The 22,080-nt window shown below is 51.4% G+C and overlaps 1 protein-coding gene across 1 annotated transcript in view; it reads left to right on the top strand.

Moving 5' to 3' along the window:
- The window catches only part of MYO18B (myosin XVIIIB), a gene marked incomplete at its 5' end in the record, with an annotated part of 183,949 nt that overhangs the window by 30,990 nt on the left and 130,879 nt on the right, over positions 1–22,080 (top strand). The window contains 5 exons of the mRNA XM_055080677.1: positions 699–846; positions 7,181–7,340; positions 8,506–8,689; positions 9,472–9,694; positions 14,957–15,066. Coding sequence (XP_054936652.1) covers positions 699–846; positions 7,181–7,340; positions 8,506–8,689; positions 9,472–9,694; positions 14,957–15,066 — 825 coding nt within the window. The remainder of the gene's footprint in view (positions 1–698; positions 847–7,180; positions 7,341–8,505; positions 8,690–9,471; positions 9,695–14,956; positions 15,067–22,080) is intronic.

Genomic DNA, 22,080 nt, shown 5'->3' with positions numbered 1-22,080 from the left:
TGGCACCATTTTCAGATGTGTCAGCCCACTGTGGGCCCTCCAATAAGTCCCGCAGACTCCCCAGGCCTCTTTCAGTTTCCCGTGTGCAAAGCTTCAGGGTCGCCTGGATGGTCTCTGACGCTGGCGGCTAGATTTAGAATTCCGCGTCTGTGGCCCTGAACCAACTGCACCTTCTCTAAGACATGCTTTGGGAACTTTTTTTTTTTTTCCCCTCAAGATTTTAGTTTAAAAAAATACAAAGACTTCTAAGGGGAAGTGATGCGGATGGGATTAATCCTTTCATGTTTGGCTGTGCACGAATAGACCAGCTGCCTGTGTGGATCCAGAGCTGTGTAGTTTACAGAGTGCTTGCCCTTATTAAACCCTCACGACAGCCCTCGGAGGAAAGTATTACCAATCTCCATCTTCCAAAAGGGGAAAAATGAGGCTCAGAGAGGTGCAGTTAAGTTGCCCAAGGTCACCCCGGCAATGAAGACAGAGGCAGGATCTGGACCCCTGGTAACCAAGAGGCTGTTAGTTTTGTGGCTTCGACCCTGAGAGTCTTGCAGTGAGTGGGAGTGTGGGGTGTAGGGAGCGTGGATCTAGGCCTGTGATGCCTGGGAGGCAGGTCCCCCGACTCCCACGGGTGGGAAGGGAAACCCGGGCCTGGCCTCCGTCAGGGGATCAGGACTCCTCAGTGTATCCTGATCTCCCGCCAGGTCCGCTTGCCAGCCGGAGGAGGTGCCGAGGACGCCAGGGGCCTCTTCTGGGTCCTGGATGAGGAGGTCCGGGTGGAGGGCTCCGGGGACGGCGTGGTGCTGGAGCGCCTCTGTGCCGCCTTTGAGAAGAAAGGCGCTGAGGCTGAAGGTGAGGGAGCGGGTCGGGGGCGGGGTGCCGAGTCCAGCCTGGGGTTGGAATCTGTCTTTGTCAAAGCCCCGGCAAGGCCTGCACAGCAGGGTGGGGGAGCCTGAGTGCAGAAGCGTCTGTGCCTGTGCCCGGGCGCGCGCTTTCGTTCATTCGTGTGTTCATTCGTCCACGTATTCCTCGAGTGGCCTGCGCGGCTACCGTGTGCTGGCTACCATCCTATATGGCGGCAAACGCACTGGTGGGATCCGTGTCCTTGCTGGAGGGAGTCGGGGACGGGGGAGATGACAGGCTAACACATAAGCTCGTGTGTGGCCGCTGAGCCTGAGATGGCAGACTGGGGTTTGGCGGTGGGCAGCAGGCAGACCTCATTCCTCTGGGAGCCGGGGGCCCTCGGGGGGAGAGGTGTGCAGGTAAATCTGACGGAGAGCAGGGAGCGCAGCACAGGACAAGGCGGGCGATGTCATCTGGCCTCAGACCTCAAGCCCTTGCAGGCCTCCCAGAAAGCGTTGGTCTTAACCCAAGAGCCATGGGAAGCCATGAAGGATTCTAGGCAGCGGCGGGTACGGTCAGATTCACGTCCTGGGAAGTTCAGCCAGACTGCAGTGTGGAGACACGATAGGAAGGAGGCCAGGGAGGCGAGGGCGGAGCTGCCTGCCCCGGGGAGGTGGGCAGACTATGGAGGTACCGAGCAGGCAGCGTCCCCAGCGCTGGGTGATGGGCTGGATTGGCAGGAGGAAAAGGGCGAGGCGAGATGGACACTTCAAGCTGGGCCAGCGAGATCAGAGACCGCAGGGCTCGGCACGTGTCAGCCTCAAGTTCAAGTCCGGCTATTCGTACTTTAACCAACGTGGCACCGAACAAATCTCAGGTAGTCTTGAACAGTGGGGTTGGAGCTCGCCCTGGCCTCCCTTTCACCAGAATTTCCGCTGCTGGGATTGGGTGAGAGGATGTACCCGAGGCGCTTTGTCATCAGCTGCCAGGTGTGACGTCGTTGATGAGGCCGAGGCTGTCGCTGCGACGGAGAATCTCATCCCTGTCGTTCCAGGGGTTGGAGGAATGCTGTCCGCACTCCACGCAGGGCCCGTGCTCTGAGCTTTGTGCAGCGTCTGGTAGAATTCTGTCACGTATTTGGAGGTCGATATTCTTACCCCCCCAGGATGAGGAAAGTGAGCTCCAGAGAGAGGCTTGTAGAGACGCTTGCCTAAGATCACGCAGAGGGTGAGTGTCAGAAGGCAGATTCAACACAAGCCTTGTCTGGATCTAAACCTCTGTGAGCCCCCCTCACCTGGCCGGCCCCAGGCACGTGAGAAGACAAATACACTCTGAGGTCTTTTAGGTCCTAAGTGACATGGTGGTCAGGATGTGGGCTCATTCATCCGCTGGTTCATTCAACAGATATTTCAGGAGCACCTAAAATGTGGTGGCCACTGCCCTAGGCCAGGAAATACATCTGTGAACAAAACAGAAATCTCCACCCCAAGGGACTGACGTTCTAGCAGAGGGGATGTATGGTAAAGCAAAAAAAAAAAAAAAAAAAAAAATCTGTGAGATCAGGATGTGGGCTCATTCATCCACTGGTTCATTCAACAGATATTTCAGGAGCACCTAAAATGTGGTGGCCACTGCCCTAGGCCAGGAAATACATCTGTGAACAAAACAGAAATCTCCACCCCAAGGGACTGACGTTCTAGCAGAGGGGATGTATGGTAAAGCAAAAAAAAAAAAAAAAAAAAATCTGTAAGATGTTGAGGGCCACAGTTCCGGTTTAGATCACTAAAGGAATGAGGGTTGGCAGTGAAAATGGCCAGGGAATCAGCCCTGGGACGTTCCAGGGTCAAGGCGCCAGGGACAAAGCTTGTGTCCGGCAAAGGCGGCTGGGGAGGAGTGGCCGGGGATGTGGCGCTCTGGAAGCCGCAGGAGGAGGGACGGACCAACCGAGTTAAATGCTCTTGAAAGGTCGAGTGAGGCATGGCCGAGGCATGGCACTGACTTGGCCTGCGTGGAGGTCACCCACCACCAAGACGAGTAGAGCTCCAATGGGAGCGTTGGGGGTCACCGTCTGACTGGAGTGGCTTATGAGGAATTGGGAGGAAGAGTTGGAGAAAGACGTGTGACAGCTTTCAGTGCCGCTGTGCTGGGGCCTCCGTCGGGGATACACCGCCAGCACTCCTGCACTGGATTTGCTGACAGCAGCAGAAACAGCAGTACCACCTGCTGGCTCCAGCCGCTCTCCCTGGACCGTGCCCAGAGCGTTAATACCCCGATGGCTCCTGGAGAGCTTGGGTCTGCGGCGACTTGCCCAGGGCCGACTCCTCCCCCAGGCAAGAGGGGCAGTGCCTGGGCCCCGCGGTAGTCTTAGCGGCCCATGAAAGTCTTTTGATTTCTGTTAAAAGTAGAAGAAAAAAATGAACGTTTAGGTTAAGTACCTTGCTTTAAGTATATGTTATGGACTGAATTGTATTTCCCCCGCCAAAAAATTTATATATTGAATTCCTAACCCCTAGCACCCCAGAATGTGACTTTATATAGATACAGGGTCTTCAAAGAGGTAATAATGGTTAAATAAGTTCATTGAGGTGGGTCCTAATTTCATATGACTGGTCCTTAGGAGAAGAGATTAGGACACAGACATGCAAAGAGGAAAGATGCAGGGAGAAGGCAGCCATCTCCAGGCCAAGGAGAGAGGCCTCAATGAAACCAGCCCTGCTGACAACCCCTTGATCTTGGACTTCCAGCCTCCAGAACTGTGGGAAAATTAATTTCTGTTGTTTAAGCCACCCAGTCTGTGGTACTTTGTTATGGCAGCTGTAGTAAGCTAATATAATACACTTATATATTAATAATATTAATCTCTTTGCTTTTATACCAACAGTCGTGAAATGTAATTTTGTGTGTATGTGTATGTATGTATTTGTATACACACATATATATACACACACACACACACACACAATAGATATCTATCTATATCTATCTATATCTATATCTGTATATGTGGAAAGAGAGAGAGGAAGGGGCTCATGAAAGCAAAGTGCCCGGGGCCCGGGGAAGTCATAGCGCAGCCCTGGACTGCCCTCCCCCGGGAGGGTGGGGAGGGGGTCCTAGGGCTCCGCGGGATGCTGTCAATGATCATCTCTGTTCCGGAAGGTCACCTCTGTTTTCTGAGGTACGTCCGCCTCTGCCAGCCAGTGAACGGGGATGGAGGGGCAGATGAAACTGCTGTTTGTGGAGCCCTTAGTCTGAGCTGGGCATTGTGGGCTCCACTACGCCCCACCTCCCGGGGGCATCTGCGGCCTTGGAGAAGCCATGTGGCTGACCGGGGCCCTGCAGGCACAGAGAACGGAGCTGGCGCTGCACCCGGGAGGCTTCACTCAGAGAGCCCGCCAGACCCCTGACCCTTCTCCAGGCTATGAAAGCAGCCTCTGTCTGCAGGAAATGTCTCCAGGGTCCTGGAATGGTTTTCATTTTTCCGGGGGACGGTAGACCCACAGGAAGCCAGGAGGCAGATCTGTTAAAAGCCCACCCAGGCTTTGGACCCCAGAGACCTGGGTCGGACCCCTGCTCCACTAGTTAGTTGCAACGCGTGTGAGCTCGGGGAAGTCGCCTCCCTCTCCCGGCTGTGAGATGGTGATAACCCTGGGGGCTGGTGTGACGGCGGAGGAGCTTGTGTGCGCCTAGAAGCGTTGGTACCTGCTCCTTCAGCTCCCTGCTCGAGGGCTCCTCCTCAGAGGCCTCCCTGACTGCCCTGTCTGTAGCTGTCCCCTCTTCAGCCACGTTGTCCCATCACAAGACGCCCTGCTTGTTGCGTTCAGGGCCCCTTTTGGGCTCCGGGATGTTTGGTGACCCTTTTGCTTTGCTTGCTTCTCGTCAATGCCCCGACCACCCTGTACGCCCCAAGGGTGCGGGGTGCCCCTGTCTTGTCCTCTGCTGTCTCCCCAGTGCCTGGAGCACAGCAGGGCCCCCGTGGATACCTGCCATCTTCCCTTCCCCGCCCCTCGCTTGCTCTGCTCCAGTCACACTGGTGATCCAGAATCGAATGAAATGGAGTTCTCGAACGGAATGTTTTCGTCCTGATGTTTCGGCTAAAGACACAGAGAGTAGGGTCAGAAGTGGAAAGTGTCGCGTAGGGTGTGGCTGGGGCAGGACCCTTGGCCCCTCTCCTTTCCCTGCGAGGCCTGACCGTGCCGGTCCCGGACACCCCGAGCAGGGTGCGGCAAGGCTCTCGGTTCCCAGGGGAGAGATTCTTGTCTGTGACCGACTGAGATAGACACATGAACTCAGACATTTTGGTATTAAATATATATATATATATTTTGCCTCTAGGGCTTTCTGATTAGCTCTTACCATCGTCCCAACGTTTAATGGGAACGTTCACTCGAGCGGAGCACATGGGGCTTTTCTGGCTGACCCAGCTCGCTGTTTGTCGCCTCTCACCTAAGGTGCCTGCTGGGCGCCAGTGACGCTTACATCACAGACCAGAGTGAGGACTGCGTGATGGAGGGTGGCCAGGGCTTAGCAGACATGAGCAGCCTTTCTTCGCTCTGGGCCTCCTCCCCCTCCCCAGATGCCCCTGGGGTCATCATTCGAAGCAAACTCTGTGCTAGCTGCTGGACATCATGCTGAATGGACACGACCCCTGCCCTCACGTTGCCTCCGGTCCAGGGCAGGGAGGCAGCCTCGCAAACAGACACCTGCAGCGTTGCAGGGCGTCGGGGACGTATGTCCCAGGGCCGAGTGTCTGCTCTGTCCCTTGCTCTTCTCTCTCTCTCTTTTTTTAATCTTTTGGCTGCACCGCGTGGCATGTGGGATCTTAGTTCCCCAACCAGGGATTGAACCCGGGTCCCCTGCATTGGAAGCATGGAGTCTTAGCCGCTGGACCGCCAGGGAAGTCCCTTGCTCTTCTCTCAAGGGAAGGGCAGGGACTGCACGGCTCTGAAGGGCTCATGGGTCGCTCTTGACGCAGTGATACTTCACTTAACCAGAAGTGTGCCTTTCTGGTAACTTTAATGATCCAGAACGTAGAGGAGATCCAGGAAGTGAGCACAAAGGATTTCCAAGCAGCCAAACAGATGGCAGAATCCATGCCCCTTACTTGTCAGAACCTGAAGACGCTCGGACTTTGTTTATTTTGTGCAGAGTTCTGAGAAACGCAGGTCCTTCATTTTTTAGCTCAGTGAAGTGTAGAGGAAGCAAATTAAGATTTAAGGGAGGCAGTCGAGATCCTAGATACATGTTGGCCCATTGACAATCACGGGATGAGAAAATGTAGAGAGATCATTCAGAGTAGACACAAGAACCGAGATGGTACCACACCTTCTGATAATAATTGGTCTGGAGCCATTACTTAGCCTGAGAGCATCACTGCAAAGAGAGTGATATGAAAAATGATCAGGAATTCATTCATTCATTCATCCATCCGTTCATTCATTCCACAAGCACTTCCAGACTCCAGTCATGTGCCAACCATGATGCTGGGCTCTGGGGATGTGAAGGTCAACCTTTTGTGATTCCAGAACATCAGCAAAAGTTTCAATGCAGGAAATGGCAGTGACACCCGCTACTGCTGCTTCCTGAGTGACTGCTCTGGCACCCCACCAAAGTACTTCACACAACTTATCTCCTTCAGACCTTATGCCACCCTGGGAGACATGTACTATTTAATCCACATTTTGGAGAGGAGGAGACTGAGGCTCAGAGATGTAGGTGGCTTGGCCCCTGTCCCACTGTAATAAATGGTCAAGTCAAGATTGGAGCACAGGTCTTCTCAACTCCAAGCCCATTTGTTTCTCCCACTCTGTCCCTTGGAACCAGGTGTCCGCCAGCATCTCCCAAGAATATGCTGTGCATTTATTTGGTAGCTGGTGTTCAAGACAATTTCAGGTGGTACACACACGTATTTTCAAAATATTTAATAATTGTGTATTTATTTCCACAAATATTAGAAAATAAATATGGCTGGCACACCAAGTCTGCAGTATAATGCTTCTGTATAAATACATTTTACTGGTAAAAATGTGAGTCGATTGAAAGAAAACATTAAGTAAATAACAGCCCAGGTGATACATGGGTAGGGCAAAAATCATGGAGATTGTGTGTGCTGATGGTAGTTGGGAAAAACAGGTATCCTGGATTTAAGAAAGCAAGGAGGGACAGAATCGAGGTTGGATGTAATGCACATAAATGCACAAAGCAGGGGAAATATGGGTGCCCAGAACTGGTAGCTTCAGCTAGGTTGGAACATAGTAAAATGGGAAAAGCATGTTCTCAGTGATGCCAAGTGATGACACAGTGTCCCCACCAGGTCCCAAGACTCATGCCCTGTATCTGCTTTCAGGGACCTCTGCCCTCCGGACCTGTGAGCAGCCCCTGCAGTGCGAGATCGCCCACCAGCTGGGACACGACCCCGTGCGCTATGACCTCACGGGCTGGCTCCACAGGGCCAAGCCTAATCTTTCGGCCCTGGACGCCCCCCAGGTCCTGCAGCAGTCGAAGAGGTGAGCCTGGCCAGGGCTGGGGACGGGCCGGGGCATTCGAGGTGCTGGGGCCGTGAAGTCACAGCAACCCAGTGATGGAGAGCAGTACAGGAAACCCTCCCTAATGACGCAAAGACCCGTACTCAAATAGGAGCAGTTCAGTGTCTCCCAGGGCCAGCCTGAGTCCAGCTGAGGAGAAAAGCTGGCCTTCTGGGGAAGTGGAACAAAAGCTAGGAAGCTGTGACTTCTTATTTTGGCTTCTGGCCTTTCATTAAGTATCTGGTAGATGATGTGACTGGAAGGACTTTTACGGACATCTTCAAATTAGGGGGTCGTAAAAACAAAGTGATAATGTTTTGTAGCATTAAAAAAAGCTCACTGCATTTCTTGACTGCTCTGCTCAGAAGTGCTAGCAGAGGACTGCTTTGACTTCAAAGAGCTATTGGGAAATGCTTGTCGTGTGTGTGCGCGCGCGTGTGTGTGAGTGAAGCTCAGACCACAACATTTACTAACCACCTGCTATACACCCTGTCTGCACAGGGTGAACGCTTTATAAGCATCTTTTAAATTCTTAAACAACTGTATACCTGGGCCCATTTTATAGATGAGAAAACTGAGGCCCCAGGAGGCCAAGTGGTTCACCTTTGATCACATAGCAAAAAAAAAAAAAAGGTGGCAGAGCCGGGATACAATTTGGGTCTAGGTGGTCAGAGTTGATTGGAAAGCCTGTATCTGGGGGCGCTCAGGGGCGCACAGCTCCTGGAGAGAGATCAAGTCAGGGGATGGGGCAGAAGGAAGGGTAACGAGCACATGGAGGGCTGTGCGGGGAGCCAGCAGACCTGGGTCAAGTCCCAGCCCTGCCCCGTGTCACCTGGGTGACTGGGGCCAGTCCCTTTCCCTCCTCTGGGTTTCTCGCTTTCTCCACCATGACGTAAGGGTTTGTTGGGCAAGGCCATGTTGCACAGCTCTGGAGTCAGGGGAGGGAGAGAGGCGTGGAGGAAGGGGCTGACATTTGTCACCGAGCAAAGGCTCGTGTAGCAGAAGGGACCATGAACAGAGTAGGCAGTTAGGGTGTGATTTGAGGGGAGGGTTCAGGAGGCAGATTAGCAGGAGGCAAGGGGAGTCCCCTTCGCTCCACCCCGTGAGTCCCCTGAAGCACCTCTCTCTTTCCCCTCCTACCTGCCAGGGAGGAGCTGAGGGGCCTGTTCCAGTCCCGGGCCAAGCTGTCCCCTGTGTGCCGGGCCGTGGCCGGCCTGGAGGGCACCTCCCAGCAGGCCCAGCAGAGGAACTGCACGGTGAGGAGGACGTTTGCCAGCAGCTTGGCCGCGGTGAAGAGGAAGGCCCCGTGCTCCCAGATCAAGTTGCAGATGGTGAGTGGGGGCCCTGTCCCTGTGGAGCCGTGGCCTCACTGCCCGCCTCCACCCACATCATCTCTGAGCTCCCCAGCGAGCCTGAAGGGGCGGGCAACACCCACGTTTCACCAAGGAAGCGACCGAGGCTCAGGGAAGCAAAGAAACTTGATGGAAAGTGATCCGTCCAAGTCTGAGGCCAAAGCCTCAGCTCCTTGGTTTAACTTAAGCAGCTTCAGGAAGTTTGCAGGAACCGCAATTGCCCTCTTGACCAAGGTGACCAATGTCACAGCCAGACCAGCCCCGCCTGCCTTCCTCACCTCTCGCAGGCCTGCATGTTTACCTCTGGGCTCTCCATAGGGGAGGCAGCAGGACCCAGCACTGGCTGTAAAGATGTTACCTGGATACCTTGATCCAAAAACAAGTGGTCAGGCTGAGCTCAGGAGGGTGGGATGTGGGAAGGATTGGTTTGCAGAAATGACTCGTAGCATATGATACTGGAAAAGCCCGCAGACCAGGTCCTGGGTTCTAGTCTTCCTTTTCGGCTAGTGGTCCATGCGCCTTAGGCCGCTCGCTGGTCCTCTCCATGTCCCAATTTCTCCATCTGTTATAATAAGGGTTGGTATAAAGGTCCTTTATTTCTCATGAGCACAAATCAGGCCATGGATAGGAGGTCCTTGGTGTAGGACATAGGGGCCCCACAGAGATGCCCAGGCCAGACTGCATATACATTTGGGGAATGTTCAGACCCCTGTTTGTCTCACCCTGGGCCTGACCGCGACCCCGTCTCCTCTCTGTCCTAGGATGCATTGATCAGTGTGATCAGACGGTCTCAGTTACACTTCATCCACTGCCTGGTACCGAGCCCAGTGGTGGAGAGCAGAGGCGGGCAGGGGTCTCTGACTCCACCGCAGCCTGGTAGAGACAAGCCCGGGGCAGGCGGGTCCCTGCCCTTGGACATCCCGGCCCTGAGGGTGCAGCTCGCAGGGTCCTACATCGTGGAGGCGCTGCGCCTGCACAGGGCAGGTAAGAGGCAGCCTGGGAGCGAGCACCTGTCTCTGACTCCTGGGACACGCTCCTGGACCAGTGGCAGCCGAGGGACAGGAGCATCAGCTGTGTGCCAGGAGCTTTCCATGCAGCATCCCGTCGAAACTGCCCAGCAACCCTGTGAGGCGGGGGAGCTATGATTACCCCATTTTACAGATGAAGAAACTGAGGCTCAGGGAGGAGAAGGGACTTGCTTAGGGTCACACAGCGGGATGCGGCAGAGCCTAGGTTTATGCCGAGGTCTCTTTGGGTCCAAAGCCCATCTTATTTCCTGACTTAGTTGTGACCTCCTGGATGGCCACGGATGTGTCTTACTCATCTTCCTTTCAACAACAAACATCTCAGGGCATTTGCCTTGGAGTAGAGGGTGAAATTTCCACAACGATTAATATTTGGTCTTCAAGACACTCAGTCTGGTTTGGGAGATCCGTGTGGAAACAAGCTTGGTCCATGATGGGACCACGGCGTGTGTCACATGGGGGTGCCCAGAGGAGGAAGCAGGGAGACTGGGAAGACCTCCTGGAGGAGATAATGTCTTAGTTGAGTCTTGGAAAGACGCAGGTAGCTCACCTCTGGCCGGTGCAGGGTGAGGAAAAGCTTGGTCGAGGGATCACCGTATGCAAAGGCAGGGAGGCATGGAGGAGCCTTGGTTTTCAGGAAATCGGGTTCAAAATGAGTGGGGGGGGCTTCCTTGGTGGCGCAGTGGTTGCGCGTCCGCCTGCCGATGCAGGGGAACCGGGTTCGTGCCCCGGTCTGGGAGGATCCCACATGCCGCGGAGCGGCTGGGCCCGTGAGCCATGGCCGCTGGGCCTGCGCGTCCGGAGCCTGTGCTCCGCAACGGGAGAGGCCACAGCAGAGGGAGGCCCGCATACCACAAAAAAAAAAAAAAAAAAAAAAAAAAATGGGGGATTGTGGGAGATGAGGGGCGGATCCACCAGGAGAGACAGCCTGTGAATGCCGTCTTTGGAAGTTTGGCTTTCCCGGGTCCAGCTGAGGAGGTGATGGAGTGATAGGGGAATGAGGGATTTCAGCCAAAGGAACGAAGTGTCAGGCCTGTATTCGAGAAAGCAAGCATGCACCAGGGTTCCCCCATTAGCTCATCTTATGAGTTGAGTTTGATCTGAATTTTTCCCATTCTCTCCTGCCTCTGAGACCCCATAGGCCACCCCATGGATTCCCCTCCTTGCCAGAAACAGCTCAGGCGAAGTCAGCGGATGGGGCGGCAGGGTTGGCGGGGAGTCTGGGTGGGCACCCATTTGTTTAATATTCCTGTGGTCACTGACACCTCAGCTTGTGGTCGCTGCCCCCATGTCCTCCCACCGCGTTAATACGGAACTCTGGGCATGAGGTAGTTGACAGAGAAGCCGGGAGCAGCTGGAAGCAAAGATGAGCCCCTTGCTCCCTTCAGCGTCACATTGATTTTCCCACCGGTCCACGCAACCACAGGCACAGGAAGACAGATACTGTCGCATGGGAAGAGCGAGGTGGTCACAGCCCGTGGCTGATCGACTGTGCCCCGCCGGCCGGAGGCACCCTGGCCCGTGGGTTAGAGTCCCTGCGCGCAGGCACGGGTCAGTGTCCCCTTCCTCCCTGCGGTCCCGCCCTCTGCGTTCTCAGCGCCGCCCGACTCAGAGGGAGGTTCCAGCTCAGTAAAGGGTTGAAGTCTCGTGGTATAACTTCCCAAATTTCTGTCTCCCAGACCTGGTTCATTTCCTCATTGTTTTCTTGTTTTTGTTTTGTTTTGTTTTGTTTTGTTTGTGGTACGCGGGCCTCTCACTGCTGTGGCCTCTCCCGTTGCGGAGCACAGGCTCAGCGGCCATGGCTCACGGGCCCAGCTGCTCTGCAGCATGTGGGATCTTCCCAGACTGGGGCACGAACCCGTGTCCCCTGCATCGGCAGGCGGATTCTCAACCACTGCCTCACCAGGGAAGCCCTTTCTTGTTTTTTTTTTTTTTTTTGCGGTACGCGGGCCTCTCACCGTTGTGGCCTCTCCCGTTGCGGAGCACAGGCTCCGGACGCGCAGGCTCAGCGGCCGTGGCTCACGGGCCCAGCCGCTCCGCGGCATGTGGGATCCTCCCAGGCCCGGGGCGCGAACCCGTGTCCCCTGCATCAGCAGGTGGACTCTCAACCACTGCGCCACCAGGGAAGCCCTCTTGTTTTTTTTTAAAAAATTAATTTATTTATTTCTGGCTGCATTGGGTCTTCATTGCTGTGCAGGCTTTCTCTAGTTGTGGCGAGCGGGAGCTACTCTTCGTTGCGGCACGCGGGCTTCTCGCTGTGGTGGCTTCTCTTGTTGCGGAGCACGCGCTGTATGCGTGCGGGCTCAGTAGTTGTGGCTCACGGGCTCTAGAGCGCAGGCTCAGTAGTTGTGGCGCACGGGCTTAGTGGCTCCGCGGCATATGGGATCTTCCCGGACCAGGGCTCAAACCCATGTACCCTGCGTTGGCAGGCGGATCCTTAACCACTGCAGCACCAGGGAAGTCCTCCTCATTGTCTTCTGCTCTGAGTCACTTCTGTCGCACACCATACAAGCAGTATTTACAAGCATACAAAGATCCATACACATGTATCACATTTATGATTTGGAATCTGTGCACATGTAACGTATACACGAGAAGACGTTGTTTTATTGTGCTTCGCTTTATTGCGCTTCACAGAGAGTGCACTTTTTTACAAATCGAAGGCTTGTGGTAACCCTGTGTCAAGCCAGTCCGTTGTCATCGCTTTTTCCTACAGCATTTGCTCACTTTGTGTCTTTGTGTCACATTTTGGCAATTCTTGCAATGTTTCCGACCCACCACCAGCAAAAATTTACAACTCGCTGAGGGCTGAGATGACGGTTAGTATTTTTTAGTAATAAAGTATTTTTAAAAAATTTTTAATTTATTTTTATAAAAACACAGAATTATAGTGTATCAATTTACTTATTCAATTAATACCCTTTAGTAAAAATAAAGTGAAGTAATTATAAAATTCACCAGGAAAATACTAGTAATAAAGTATTTTTTAATTAAAGTATGTACATTGTTTTTTAGATGTAATGGTATTGCATGCTTAATAGAATATAACATAGTCTAGGGACTTCCCTGGTGGTGCAGTGGGTAGGACTCCATGCTCCCAGTGCAGGGGGCCCGGCTTTGATCCCGGGTCAGGGCACTAGTTCCCGCGCGCATGCCGCAACTAAGAATTCGCATGCCGCAACAAAGATCCTGCGTGCTGCAACTGAGACCCGGCGCAGCCAAAATAAATAGATAAATATTAAAAAAAGATGAGTTTAACATTGAAAAAAAAAAGAATATAGTATAGTCTAAAGATAACTTTTATACGCACTGGGAAACCAAAAAGTTTTGGGGATGCTTTATTGCGATGTTTGATTCGTTGCAGTGGTCTGGAACTGAACCTGCAACGTGTCAGGTGTGCCTGAATTCATATACACATGCACGCATGACGCACACATACATTTGCTGTTTCTCAGGTACCTATGATGTGCTGGGCACTGCGGTTACGCATACTAATTGATGTTGTTCTCACAAAGCCCTAGCTCAATGCCTGGAGGAGAGTAAATGCTCAGCAAACGTTACATATGGAGCAGACTGGTGGGCACAGGTCAGGCTCTGGAGCCAGTTGGCCTGGGCTTGACAGTGGCTGACACTGGCAGGTCCGCCTGCCTTTTATCTCCTGTGATATAGCTCAGGTCTCAGAGAGCTGTCGAGTGGGTTGAGGAATTAGTAAGGGAATAACAGAAAAGTGCCTGGACCTGGGAAAGTGCTCAAAACACATTAGCCTCCTTTATTGGGGTGGCCAGAAAGTTCATTCGGGGTGGCACAGCAAAACCCGAACGAACTTTTTGGCCAACCCAGTACTACACTCATCATTGGACTTAATCTTCATCGTGACTGTGTGCCAGGAGGTCTTATTACTCTCATCTGACAAGTGAAGAACTTGAATCTCAAAGAAATAGGGTCATTTGTCTCTGGTCAGAGGGCTAATCAGGGCAGATGTGAGATACGAACCCAAGTAAGTCTGACTCAGAAGGACAGGCCTGTAACCTCCCAGCCCCCAGGTCTCTGTGCGGTCAGTATCCTTCCAACCGGGCCTGAAACCCTCCTCTTCCCCCAGGAAGGCTTCATGGGTTTGCCACATGTACCCACCATGACTCTTGCTCATGGTTTGTGCATTTGGCTTATTGTAAAGTGAAGTCTCAAAATGGAGTGAGATTTCACCAGACCTTCTCCCATCCAGCCACTTGAGGGGTCTTTTTAAGGCAACTGAGGATCTCCCACGCCCCTTGTGTCCAGGATGAAGTCCAAGCTTCGAGGTCTGGAATTTGATTTCAAGTTCCTTGGGGACCCAGTCCCTGCTTGTCTTTGGCCTCATTGTTGGTTGCTCTCCACTGGATTAATAATCATCGCTGTCTGGGTTTGGATCCCATCTGGGAGAGTTAGGGTTGACTTCACTCTGGGCTATGTGACTTGAACCCTCTGGGCCTCAATTTCCAATCTATATAATGGGTGTAATAATACAGTCCCCAGAGTGTCTGTAACACAGGGAAGTTGTTATCCTAGTGTCTTGCACACATAAAAGCTCAGTAACTGCTTTTGCTGTGACCGTGAAACAAACCTCGTATTTCCCTGCTGTGGCTCTCCCTCTGCCTGGACTTCCTTCCACACCAAACCCTCTGGCGCACTCTCACGGCCCCCTTCAAAGGCCAGCTCGAACGTCACCCTCTCTCAGTAGCTTTTCAGATGCCACTTCCCAGTTTCCACACAGAAGGGTGCAGCTGTGTCCATCCTACACGTTAGATTTAACATGTAGATACCGTCTGATGCAGCATTTCCCACATGCAGTCTGTGGGGCCGTAAAAAGTATTAAACCAAAAACATTTTTTTTTCCATGGTCCAACAGGTTTGGAGAACTCTGGGTTAAGCGAGGCTAATCAGGGCATCGTCCCTGCAGAGGGTCTGGAGGCTTTAACGTCAGTGCTCACACAGATTGCGACCTTCTGAGAGGCAGAGGAGGGGGCAGCTTTTTCAAACTTTCATTGGAGCCTTTTATGGGGTCCTTGTTCTGGGGAATGCAGTTGGGAAATGCTGATTGAACCCAATTTCTTAAATTAGCAAATGGGGAAACTGAGGCCCCAAGACATGGGGGCACACAATGGTAGCAAGGCTGGGAGCGGACCCCTGGACCCCTGGGCCGGGCTTCTCATTTGGATCCTTTGTTCTGCTCCCCCCGCCCCAGGCTACGCTGACCACATGGGGCTCACTCAGTTCCGCCGAAGGTTTCAGGTGCTGGACCCTCTGCTCATGAAGAAGCTCATGTCGGCCCCCGAGAGAGTGGATGAGAAGAAGGTATGTGGAGCCAGGTGATGGGGAGGTGGAGGCCCCAATGCTTCTGCTCCGTAGGGGACGGGCCCGGGGGCAGCTGGGGCGGCGGGGATCCGAGAGCTGGGCCTTGGGGGCTGAGATGACGGTGCGAATGGTCCTTCTGAAACCCTGCGTGAGGAAGTGCAGGGAAAGAATTAGAGCCACGAAAAGAGCAGGTCCCAGCCAGGAGGGCTTCTAGCAAGATGAAAAGTCAGCATTCCCACGCATAGGAGTGTTCCACTCGGCACCAGCACCCTGAGATATAGTCTATGAAAAGAGGGCTCTGTGGTCCCAAACACTCCCCCTCAGGGCCTTTGCACGAACTGTCCCCTCTGCCTGGAGCACTTTTCTCCCCAGTCCTTGCCTGGCCAGTGTCATTGTCATCTTGCTGTTCAGATCTTGGCTCAGATGCTATTCTCCATCACATCATCTTGTTTTAATAGTTGCATAGCACTTATCCTTATCTGAAATTATGCACAGATTGCCTGTGTGTTCTCTAGCTCACAGCAAGTGTTCGATAAATTTCCCGTTGGATGAATGAATGAATACACGTACCTAACCTTGTTATTTCTGCCCCTGGGTATCTCCTTTCTCCATCTCTACTGTAAACTTCTGGAGCTGGAAGTCTTCACCCCTAGTGCCAAAGCCTCGGTAAATGTTTCTATTGAGAATGGACACCGGCTAATCAATGATGATAGAGCTCTTCAGAATTTGCAGAGCGCTAGTGCATCCTCACAACAGCCCTGCAGAACAAGAGCTATTACATCTCTTTTATAAATGAGGAGACGTAGGCTCATGGAGATGAATGATTCCCTTGAGGCCACACAGCCGAGCATTCATGGGTTTTGTCCTTGAACCCAAATTTCTTGATTCCAGGGAGTGCCTTTGAGAAGGCCTGGGCTCCAGAGTCAAACAGACCTGCAGTTGACTCCCAGCTGGGGCTGTGTGAACTTAAATGAGTGAATCCATCTTTCGGCCTCAGTTTCCTCATCTGTAAAATGGGAACAACAATAATACCAACTCCAGCGGGGCGTTTGGAGGATTGTATGTAATAGTATAACTGATGTGCTTGATGCAGGGCCCGGCATATACTAAGGGCTCATTATATATGAACTACCGTCAGCAGCATCAGCACCCCCATCATCATCTTTCGAGGCCAGAGTGATGGCAGCCAAGCCACACAGACTGGATGTTCACAACCGTGTTGAAACTCCCCCTCCAAGTGAGTGTGCCCGTGCGTGCCTGAGCTCAGAGTTGTGAGGCAAGAAGAGTGAAAAGAGTCACAATTCTTAAGTCCTCTCTGGGCTCTTTTCTGCAGCAGGGGCCAGGGCGCAGGCCACCTCCTGCAGACAAGGCGGCATTTCTCTCTGGCCCTCCTGAGTCACCGTGGGGAGGGGACCTCAGACCCAAGCTGGTGTGGAGCAAGGCTATCCCCTCCAACCCATCTTGGAAAGCACGAAACTCTGCCTGGCTTGGTGCCACCGGCCACTCTGTACCAAGCTTCATTGGGGTTCTTTATCCTAGGTCCACCCCCCAGTCTTAATCTCCGTTCAGAGCATCTGGAATGGAACCATTGAAAGGGGCTTGGGCTCCTCTGCAGTTGAAAACAGCACAGAAGTGGGGCGTGGGGGAGCTCTCTGCGGGGGCAGTGGGGGTAGCATATGGAGGCATTTCTATTCTGGACGACTCAGCAGTTCTCTCTTGTAGCCAAACCGAAGCCACCTCCATACACTCTCTGGAGGCCTCGGAAAGTGGAAAATTACAAGTGGAATGGACTTGGGAGTTTTTGCTGCTGCTTATTCTCTTTTTATTTGCTCACAAATTTCATTTGCTGCAGCATAGGATTTTGGTAGCAACAAAAGGAAACGCCATCCTGCCTCTTATGAAAAAGCTGATAAATATTCATTTGCCAGGCAACATGATATGCCATGAATTATACATGAACACGTGCTTGGGTGGGCAAACTGTCAGCCTCTGTGTGCAAAGCATTTAAGACCTCAGGATTTAATAAGACAAGTCTGACAGCTAGAAAAGGTCAATATTATCATTAGACACTAGACAGCAGCAGAGGGAATTCATTGTCAGGGTGTGAAATGGGCCTTGGTGCATCCCCTGTGTGCCCAGCATGCACGTGGTGCTTAAACAAGGTTCTTTCCAAGTGAAGTACTCTCATTTGGAGGGTCCCTGATGGATATTTTGTGCTCCCGAAACAAAAATAGTGCGTGCCTTTTACCACAGATGCGCAAACCCTCATCACAAGATATCAGGCGTAATGTGAAAAGGTTACAGCCCTCAGTAGATAAAGCCTCCCTGCTCTGGGAACTATCCCCATTTTGCAGCAGAGGCAACTGAGGCTGTCACACCCCAGCCGGACAGTGGGGCAGTGGTAGAGCTGGGATTTGAACTCAGGCTCTCAAATTCCTCACATAGGGCTTTTTACTGTTTATTGTGGTAAAATACACATAACATAAAATTTACCTTCTTAACCATTTTCAAGCATACTTAACCATTTTTAAGCATAGTGACCTTAAGTACATTCGTATTGTTGTGAAGCCACCACTGCCATCCATCCATCCATGGATCCATCTGTCCATCCATGGATCCATCCATCCATCTCCAGAACTCTTCATTTTCCAAAACTGAGACTGTCCTCATTAAACACTAACTCCCCATCCCCCGCCCCCCAACCAGCCCTTGGCAACCACCATTTTGCTTTCTGTCTCTATGAATTTGACTGCTCCAGGGGCCTCATATAAGTGGAATCATGTAGTATTTGTCCTTTTGTAACTGGCTTATTGCACGCAGTATGATGTCCTCAGGGTTCATCCATGTTGTAGCACATGTTGCAGCACATTCTTAAAAGAAGAATTTCCTTCTTTTAAGGCTGAATACTGTTCCATTGTGTTTATGTAGTACAGCATTTTTGTTTATCCATCCTCTCTCAGTGGGCACTTGGACTGCTTCCACCTTTTGGCTATTCTGAATGACCCTGTATGAACACAGTGTACAAGTATCTCTTTGAGACCCTGTTTTTGATTCTTTTGGGTATATACCCAAAGTGGAGTGGCTGGATCATATGGTAATCCTATGTTTAATTTTTTGAGGAACCTCCGAACTGTTTTCCGTAATGGCTGCATCACTTTATATTCCCCCCAACGAGGGTTCCAGTTTCTCCACGTCTTTGCCAACGTTTGTTATTTTCTGGGTTTTCTGTTTGTTTGTTTTGCAGTAGTTATCCTAACGGGTGGGAGGTGGTAGCTCATTGTGGTTTTGATTTGCAGCCCTCCGATGGTCAGGGCTGGTGAGCATCTTTTCATGTTCATACAGGACTTCCGAACGGGAGTCTTTTGAAGACAGAGTATTCGGTGAAGTTTTGTATAGAATGTGCCATCCGTGATGTTAATTTAAAATAATTATTATTGATCCCATCCAACTGTAACCAAGTGCCTGCTTTGCACCAGGCCCTGTGCTAGCTGCCAGAGAGACAGGAATGAACAGAACACAGCTTCGTTGGGAAGAAAGATGAAAATGAGTAATTTCCAGACAGAGGGATAGTTTTAGGATGCCCCAGGAGACACATCTAAAACTTTGGATTTTTGCAGCAGGGGTGAGGGTGGGACATTCAGGGAAGACACCTCAGAGCAGATGATGATTGAGGTGAGCTTTCTGGGACAATTTCGAGGAATTAAGTAAGAGAAAGAGTACAGGGCAAGCCACATCGGGAACAGCATGTACAGAGATCCAGAGTCACGAGGTTACATGGCTAATCTAGTGTGGCTGGAGCATAAATGCTGCCAAGTGTCAAGAAAAGGGTCTGAGGTTGTTGGCAGGGGCCAGACCACAGTCACTGTTAGTAGAGATAGAGTCTGGGCTTTATCAGGTGGTCTGGGCTTTATCAGGTTATCAGCAGGAGCATGGCTTTGAAGACCAGATTGTTATTATTTGAACTGGCTTAAGCAAAATTATGAAGGAAGTCAAGTCCACTCTGCCCATTCCATGGCCCTCTATAGGGAGCAGTGTTCTCATGCTGACTTCCAGCCGTTGAGGATGCCTGTCTCTTCTAGACACCCAAGCACCTGCTCCGGCCTCCAAAATGACCCTGTCTCCCCTCTCCAACCATCGTGGGTCCCATTCCTCTCCCCCAGTTTATCCCATCTGGTTAAGATTATGCCTTAACCCACACTGAAGCCCTCCCAGAGTGACCTCAGGCAGGTTCCTGGAAGAGCTCATTCGGTTCACCTTGGCTCTGTCCCAGATTCTGGTCCCTTCAGTCTCTCTGCTGCTGAGGCAGGAATTGCTGAGTCTCCCTGATCCACGAGAGGAAAGCCCTGGGCCCACCCTCTTCCCCTGAGTCTACAGTGATGGTTGATTTTAGCCAACCAAATCTGTGTCCCTGGGCACTTGATCTGAACACACCTAAGGCATGCCAGTCTGTCTTCTCAAAGGCAGCCACTCTTGTTCCGTCTTAGACCCTGGTAGACACTCCCGATTTCCTCTGAATTTGTCTCAGAGTCCTTTTCTGCTGGGGAGAAGCCCCTGTGAGCCCGTGACTGGGACGGAGGGGTGGGGGTAGGGAGAGAGGGAGCTGTCCGTTCTCATGATTCGAAACGATGTTTACAGGGCCTTCCATAGCCTTAGCCCTCTGGAATGTATTCATCTTCCTTTTCTTTCTCACCTTGCTGTCCTCCTCCAGTTTGGGTCTACTGTTTTAATAACTCTACATGTTTTTCCATTCTGTGTTAACCAACCCAATTACATAAATATGTGTGTGTTATTTATACGTTCGTCCATATAGTTTATGCTTTGTGCCAGACATTCTATTTACAGTCTTGAGCCTATAAAGAACAGAGATATAGTCCCCACCCTTATGGAATGATTTGATCAGTGTGTAAGTGAGAGTTTTCAGTGGTTAAAAGCATGTGGTTTAGAGTCAGACAGACTTGGGTTCAAATCCTGGTATCTGCCATCTCTCTTTCCATTCATCCGTGCCCCATGATGCTTGATAGCTGTATGACCAGGGACAACATGTGATAGGGCATAACAAAGTGCCTGGCGCATAGTAGGTGCCCAGACACATGGCAGCCATCGGGTCATGGTGTGGGTTTCCTGGAGAAGTTGCTGTACTGACAGCAGCCAAATGGTTTACTAGGAGAGCATCTGTCTCCACAGACGTGGGTTCCCTGCATCACACTACCTGCTGAGGATTGAGTTGGGGAAGCTCTTCCCGGCCATGTCTCTTTGTGGTTCCTGGAGTCTTCCGCTGCTTGTCTGGCATGTTCAGCTTAACGTGAGATGTCAGACTGTGTGCTTTTTATTGAACATTGGAGAGAAAGCTCTGTGCAAAATTCTAGGACACAAAAGGATTCTGCAAGTGGAGGCGTGAATTGGGTTTCTCCCAGATACATTGAAGGACTCACAATTTGAGCCTAGAATGGTAAAGGTGAAGGGTGTGTCATCACTCCACAGTGCCAGAGAGGGGCTTATAACCTCAGAACCTCCACCAGTTATTAGTACTTATTGAAACTTAGCATGTGCCAGGCATGATATTAAGTACATTATGTGCATTGTAAGAGCTGCTTGGAAGTCTGTAAGTCCAGCATCCAAGCCCACAGAGGGTTTCTGATGACTGCTTTTTGTTTGTTTGTTTTCTTGAGTATAGGTCACGCTTTCCAATTTCTTTGTGTGTCTTGTAATTTTTTGTTGAAAGCTGGCCATTTTCAATAATATAAAACTGCATCTCTAAATTCTGCTCTTTTCCCAGTTACTTGGTAACTTATCTGAACTAGGGTTATGGAGTCTGGCTCCCCCATGTTGTGAGACTGCTGCCATCTCTTTTCAGTTTGTTTCACTCTTGTTTTTATTATAAATTGTGGTTTCTCAAAAGAGTTGCCCCTGTGTCAGCACAGCTTAGTGGTCAGGAGAGGTTGTGGTCAAACATTCTGAATCTCTGAAGCTTTTATCGAATTCTTACGGTACTCTGTGTGGGTTGGAAAATGTAATCGACATTCAGGCATTCACAGCGTGCCACAGATTTTACTTTCTATGTGGCTCTTTCACATGTTTTCTGCCTGTGCACGTGGCCTTATATTTAAGTAGGGCTATTTAGATGCCTAAGGCTCTCTCAGTCCCTCCCGTGCATGCGTGTAGCTTTCCAGATTGCCAGGAATATATGGGAGGTTCTCAAGGCCCACTATGACTGTCCCATTCCCTATATCTCCTTGTTATAGGGACCTGGCTAGTCACTGGCCCATTGCTTGCCCCTCTTAGGATAACCGTCTTAGGCTAGCTGTGCCATTGACTTTCTCCATTTGTTTGCTGACAAGAGCGCTGCTGTTTCTGACAGTGCTCCTGGGTGTGGGATTTCCCCTTACGTTGATCCTTGTAAGTGAACCCCTTCTGGCAGCAGAGTGGATCGTTTTCACAGCTTGCCTCGCCCTGGTAGGACCACTGCAGTGACAGAGCTTAGTGGGGAGTGGAAGGGTCTTGGCCATGATTGCCATAAACTCCCACTGTTCTTAAAGGCCCAGTAGTTTCTCTTGAATAAATGTTTCTCAATTTGCTGTATCCCCTTGCTCAATTTCCAGAGTATCAAAGTTGTTGTTTTTTGACAACTGTATCCATTTCTATCATTGTTTCGGGGGCAGAGGATTTATCAAGCTCCTTGTAGGACATTCTGGAAGTCTCACTCCTGCACTACTTTCGTGGTCTCAATTAAACCGCCACCACATCCTTGTAGCATAGGCGTGACTACTCCTATTCTAGAGTAGGGCACCCAGAGGACCCGAGAGGAGGAGCGGCGTGCTCAGGGTCACACAGCTAGCGAAAGATGGAGCTGTACTGGATCGCAGCATCCGAGGGCAGAGAACAAGCTGAGTTCTCTGATTCCCTGGGGGTTGTGTCCCGCTCCATTATTTCTTTTTTTTTTTTTTTTTTTTTTGCGGTAGCGGGCCTCTCACTGTTGTGGCCTCTCCCGTTGCGGGGCACAGGCTCCGGACGCGC

This window comes from Physeter macrocephalus, chromosome 19 (assembly GCF_002837175.3).
Source record: "Physeter macrocephalus isolate SW-GA chromosome 19, ASM283717v5, whole genome shotgun sequence".
NCBI classification, from domain to species: Eukaryota; Metazoa; Chordata; class Mammalia; order Artiodactyla; family Physeteridae; genus Physeter; species Physeter macrocephalus.
The sequence above is the reverse complement of the archived record's forward strand: the minus strand, read 5'-3'. Positions and strand labels throughout refer to the sequence as shown.